At 44.9% G+C, this 6,034-nt stretch overlaps 1 protein-coding gene across 4 annotated transcripts in view; it reads right to left on the reverse strand.

The window, feature by feature from the left end:
- The window catches only part of LOC142367474 (receptor-type tyrosine-protein phosphatase U-like), a 255,969-nt gene extending 250,855 nt beyond the window's left edge, over positions 1-5,114 (reverse strand). For all 4 annotated transcript variants that reach the window (XM_075449450.1, XM_075449449.1, XM_075449448.1 and 1 more), the window contains exon 1: positions 4,867-5,114. In XM_075449450.1, coding sequence (XP_075305565.1) covers positions 4,867-4,936 — 70 coding nt within the window. In that variant the 5' untranslated portion in view covers positions 4,937-5,114. The remainder of the gene's footprint in view (positions 1-4,866) is intronic.
- Between the last annotated feature and the right edge of the window lie 920 nt (positions 5,115-6,034).

Here is a 6,034-nt window from a genome sequence, read left to right on the forward strand (position 1 = left end):
TACGTCCCCCATAATTTTCCTTGATGGAGAAATTATCCAGGTTCTTAACTCCCAATGTGACTGACATATATGTCACATTACAGATCTCTGACAGTGGGGGGTGGTATTCTGGAAAAAAATTCTGAAATGGGTTCTATGTGGTCTATTTAGTCTGTGTTATAACCCCCTTAATTTTAATTTAAGTAGAAATGGGTCTGGGTTCTTATGGGTTAATACAATAAAGTTCTGTGTGACCAATTATTAACGAAGGAATAATTTTTGAAGAATTTTTTACCCCCCCCCCCCGGCCCACCACCACCACACATTGCCTTCACATCTGTGGGAAACACTGCCCTCTGTCAGCTGTCTCCTCCGTGCGCGCATGCGATTTCACCGGTTCCCGAAAATAACTTAATGTGAGTGCAATGGCAGAGAAAATGCAGCCAAAACTACCATTACTTGTAATGGCTCGCCCCACTAAAAGGGGAAGAAAAAGAAAGCCGGAGGCAGAAACGGCTGCGACAAAAAAGGCTCTGGATAAAGCCAGAAGCAAGACCAGAGTCAACATCGGTACAGCGATTGAGCAGTGGAGACAACTGATGGATCTGAAGGGCCTGCAAAGCATGCAGAGGTTGCTCTCTTTCTGTTGGACAGGTAATTATTTGTTTTGCCTCGGGGGGATTTGTTATTTTCATGAAATATGTACAGGTGAATGAGACATGTCAGCTGAGTCCCACCGTCAGATGCGCATTCAACTTTGTGGGGGCGTGGCTTTCGATGGAGCACTGACTGAATGGGGGTGGGGCTTAGCGGAGGTGCCACTTTCAAATCTTGCTAGCTCTCTTGCTAGCTCTCCAGGATTACCAGCCATGCCTTTAAAGAGAATCACTAATGAGTTTTAAAAAAAAACTTTAAAAAGTAAAATACCGTAAATTCCGGACAATAAGCTACTTTTTTCTCAGGCTTTGAGCACCATGGCTTATAATACGGTGTGGCTAATATATGTTTTTTTCTTCTTTTTTTCATGATCATGCACAGAGGAATGCTCATTAGACCACACTGTCGCCAACTAGAATGACCAACTTTTTAACTTTTTTCAGACTTTTTTGGCATAGTTTATTTTTTTCTTAAAAAAAAAAATGCATCTCTTCATACATGTAGCAACATTTTGAACGAACAATAATTATTTTATTTGCAGGAAAGTCCCTATTGGCTAATTCAGTGAGCATGGATCCAGACGACAGATGACAAAGATGTGAATGTGAAAAATGCGGTATTCTGAAAATATTACAATAAGTTCATGTAAAAGTAAGGACACATCCCCTGACTCACAATTAACCTACCATTTAAACTTTGTCCAGCTAAGACTTTTATTCTTGTCCAAAGCTCAGTTGACACTTTGGGGGCAGCCTATATTCAGAGAGTCTGGGGAAATCTGTATAAAGGCGTAGGCCATTAAACACCGTTGGATTTTGAGCCCTCGGTTTTTCACTGTATGAAAAAAACTGTCATGCCACCATGCTCAATATAGCCACATGGGCTTAGGAGTACCTTATGGCACTTTTCCACTCGCTCGGCACGGCTCGGTTTGGTTGTGTTTCCATTACACTTCGTGCCTCCTCGACGTGGGCAGGGTCGTCATAACACGGCTGCGCGACCAGAACAACAACAACAACAACAACATACGAGGAGGATAGCATGGAGGACATCGAGGTGCTCGTGTTGCTGCTCACCCTGTGGCTTTTTGTCGCACAGAATGCAAGAGAAGAGAGCCAGAGAAGACTCCTGGCCGCCAGACAAAACAGTGTTGAAAAGTGACGACACTCATCGGCCAATCAGTGGAAGGCAGTCGGCTGACGTCACGTTTTAGTAACTCTTCGGCTCGCTTGGAACCAGGGCTGAGGTGATACGGAAAATCTACCCGGTTGCAGGTATTGCGTGCTAGTGGAAACACGCAATAGCGCGAGGTGAGCCGAGCCGAAGCGAGCTAGTGGAAAAGCGCCAATAGAAAAACATTTCCTCTCAACAAAATCAACCACTGCATCCAAAAATGGAACCTGATCCTGTATTACACAGGGAGGAAGCCATATATCTACAATGACATGCCTTGACATGAGCTCATCTCAGATGGACACGAGTTCTGTGGTCAGATGAGTCCACGTTTCAGCTGCTTTTAGGAAACATCTGGTTCTTCTCTCCAAAGATGGCAAAGACCATCCAGGCTGTTATCAGAGAAAGGTGCAAAGGCCAGCGTATGTGATGGTACGGGGGTGCATCAGTGTCCATGGCATGGATGCAGAGGTGTATATTAGAGTGTTGGAGAGACGAATGCTACCCCCGAGGTGACATCTTTTCCCAGGTCTGTGGTTATATCGGCAGCACAACGTTAGACCTCATTCTGCACAACTTCCAGCAGCGTGGATTCACAGACCCAGAGTGGGTTTGCCTGACCGGCACCCCCCCCCCCCCCCCCCCCCGAAAAAAAAAAATCATGTCAACATTAAAAACACAGAGAAATAATTGTATCTCAGCAGCACAGTGTTGATGCAACTTTTTCGACTGGACTAACACGTGATCGCATGAAATTTTCCTGCCTTCAGTGAAATGCAGTAATGTCCTGACAAATTCTCCCACAATTCTTCAGCGAACACCCCCTCACTATCAAACTGGTTCCTAACACGAGCAACTGACCATTATGTACAAAGAAATCAAAAAGTCTCATTAGCTATGTTGGCACCAGCGAGATCTATGCAAGGTCTTCCATTCTCTTGTAAACAAAAGAAAGACTGCTGCATATTCTGAAGTTAAACCAAGGAGACAGTGGCACACAATCTAATGCGGCAAACCAAAAACCCTGGTTTTTGGGTCCGCACATAAACGTTTCAGTTAGACTCGTGGAAAATATTTACCCAGGAAGGCTTTTTCCAAAATGTTCCAAAAGTGCATTTGCATGTGGATGACAGGCACAAATGCATAGAAAATCTGCAGATGCCCGAGTTTGTGTGTGCACAGCCTCAGACAACAGCAACTACAGACTTTTGAGCAGCTGAAATCTTGTATTCAGAAAACTGCAACCATTGGTATTAATCTCCATGGTTCTCTGTTGGGGTTTTTCCCCCATTTTATTTGATAGACTACATAGAGACAGACAGTTAGATACAATAGTTAGTTCATTGTTTCGGGCAAAAACTTTGGTATTGATGAGCTTCCAGTTCTGTCCCTCCCTGTGGCCAAACATACCAAAGAGACAGCAGAGATTACAGATCACAGAAAAACTCTGCCTTCCACAATAATTAACTGATATTGACGGGTTTTGCACTTGGAAGGACATTTGAAAGCATTTTGTGCTTTGGACAAACTGGGATGAGTATTTATTGTGATGTCCTGACTTATTACAACCCAAACACAGCATTTATTTCATCACAACATAACCGATCGAGAAAACAAGTATGTGTGAACAAAAGAAGAATTTTGTGGGGATTAAACACTCATAAACAGGGCTTTCAATCCGGAAGAATACGATCAAAGAGTAGGATGAGAAATTCTAGGTCAACTTTTTAAATGCTACAAATTTTTCCTGGCTTTCAGTTCACAGCCCAGAAGAAAAATAGTAAGCTCCGGCCAATTGTAGCCATCCTCCACTGGGATTCATTCTTGATAGCGGAATTTACTTCATACAAGTAAACTGACCCAATGCCGACTTTTGTAAGGCATTCTCATCTGTTGCTCTGTTCACTGTAAGCTCACACGACAGGTGGCTTCTCGCAGTGGATCTTCCCCACCGAACCCATTGGAGAGCACGGGAGTGGCTGGGTGCGTGTCTGTTTAGCAACTGGTTTTGGTAGCCGTGTAACTGATACTCACGTACCCCAAGTATTTATAACGCAGCCACAAAGCTTGCGAGTTGCAAAGCATTGCTGTGAAACAAAAAAACAACAACACATCAACTGGAACTTTCGCTTGAGATGAACTCGACAAAAAAGGTGTCAAAAGGAGGCATTTCTTTTTTAAATTGTACTCCTCAGCAGTCCCCAGGGGATAATGTTTGGAGGACTTCAGAAATCTTCTCAAACTGCTTCAGAAGCAAAAATGTTTAACACGGCCACAGGTTAAATGGAAAGGACTTTCACTCCAGTCTGAGACAGGCTCAGTGGATTTCAGGTATTATGGCGGAAAATCTCCCCCACATGTATCTGTCAGAGTTTGACAGACAAACACATTGAATGTTTGGATCAGCACAGTTTTAGAGCCATAAGTCTGCCACCACCAATTCACTGCTGATGGATTGCTTTGTGAAGGGAAGGAAAAAGAAAATGAAACAGAGCCCCAAATCATCTTCATCAGCCACAAAAACATGAAAAAAGTGAATGAGGTAAGAAGTAAGAAGCCAAATTCTACACATTACATCAAAACTACAGGTCAATTAAAAGAGGATTCCCCACTTTTCGGCGAGAAATTTCAGCCACTTGCTGAAGCCTGAACAATGAAAACATGCCAACAACCTCACAGCTGAGGCACAGGAGAGAAATTAAACGAGTCGAGAAAATGTGTGCCCCACTTTCAGAGCTTTTTCTTTTCTTTTCTTTTTTTTTGGGGGGGGTCAGATTTCATAAGAAAAGTTCAACGTCCTCAGAAAGTCCCAACAAGCCTGGAAGTGAAATGATGCAATGGCACAGTGAGCTCGGAGGAGAAAGTTCACAGCACCGAACAGGAGCAGGTTTCCACCAGAAAACACACTTTTCCCTCAACTTCAACACGACTTCCCAACCTGAGCGTCAACTTTCACGGTCACTGTCCGCAAGGGGATCAGCGCGTGCACTCGGTGTTTTCCCCGCAATTTTATTATTTTTATTTATTTATTTTTACTCGTACATTCCCATGTTTTACCTGTTGGTCCCTCCATGCTGTCTGCGCAGATCCTGACGGCCAGCATCAGTAGCAGTGCTGCTCGATACATTTTGGCGAACAGTAAAGTAGAAAAGTCCAGCTCGCGTTGTCGCTAGAAGCAAATCCTAAAAGGAAAGACCAGCAGCAGCAGCAGCTGCAGCGGAAGGACTGCAGAGAAGTTGTGTGCTCAGTTCGGCTCCACTTACAGGCGCTCTCCACAGCCCGCACAGGGAGCATCTGATCTCGAGCTAAAGCGTTCAAAAAGAGCCCCCCCTTTCAGTAACGGCTCCACTACTTTTTTATTTTTTCTTTTGCCAGTACTGTCAGGCGAGGAAGTGCGACGCGGGAATGTGGGTCTGCGGCGCCTCCACGTGGTGAGAAGGTGGATCTCACTGCCAGTTATCCACACTGGCTTTGTTTCCTCGGCAAGGAGCAAGGTTTCTTACATGAGAGTATTTTCATCAGAAAAATATCAAATTAGAAGACACTGTGCATAAGTTCTTTAGCCACCCCTGTGTATCTACCAGGAAAATAGGAAACATGTGCAGCGATTTATTGAACAGGAACTGAAATAACAGTATATAAGGCGACTGGCTCTGCCTCAAAATTGAAAAAGTCCATCTCACCTTGGGGGACAGGTGTGTTGGCCACACTGGCAGAGCTCTGTGTTGAAGCAGTTGTGCGGCATTCTTCTGTCAGAAGCTGTTTCACTTGCTCCCTACTATCTGCATCTCTCAGCCATCGGAGTTTAAATTTTGGGCAACTCACAGCTGCGAGAAGGGCATCTATGTCGTCCAGGAGACCAGCAAACTGGGTCTTGACCGCCTGAAAAATATCATTGCTATGTTTAGGATATGTGCAATAACCTGTGTGTCTGTGTTTCTCTTTTTTGGGCTGCACAGTGGTGTGGTGGTTAGCATTGTTGCCTCACAGCAAGTAGGTTCCAGGTTCAACACCCAGCTGGGGCCTTTCTGTGTGGAGTTTGCATGTTCTCCCCGTGTATGCGTGGGTTCTCTCCGGGTGCTCCGGCTTCCTCCCACTGTCCAAAAAATCATGCATGTTAGGTTGACCACCTGCTGGTGGTGGTCGGAGGGGCCGATGGCGCTGGTGCTTGGCAGCCTCGCCTCCGTCAGTGTGCCCCAGGGCAGCTGTGGCTACAATACAGTAG

Source organism: Odontesthes bonariensis, chromosome 18, assembly GCF_027942865.1.
Source record: "Odontesthes bonariensis isolate fOdoBon6 chromosome 18, fOdoBon6.hap1, whole genome shotgun sequence".
Classification (NCBI taxonomy): domain Eukaryota; kingdom Metazoa; phylum Chordata; class Actinopteri; order Atheriniformes; family Atherinopsidae; genus Odontesthes; species Odontesthes bonariensis.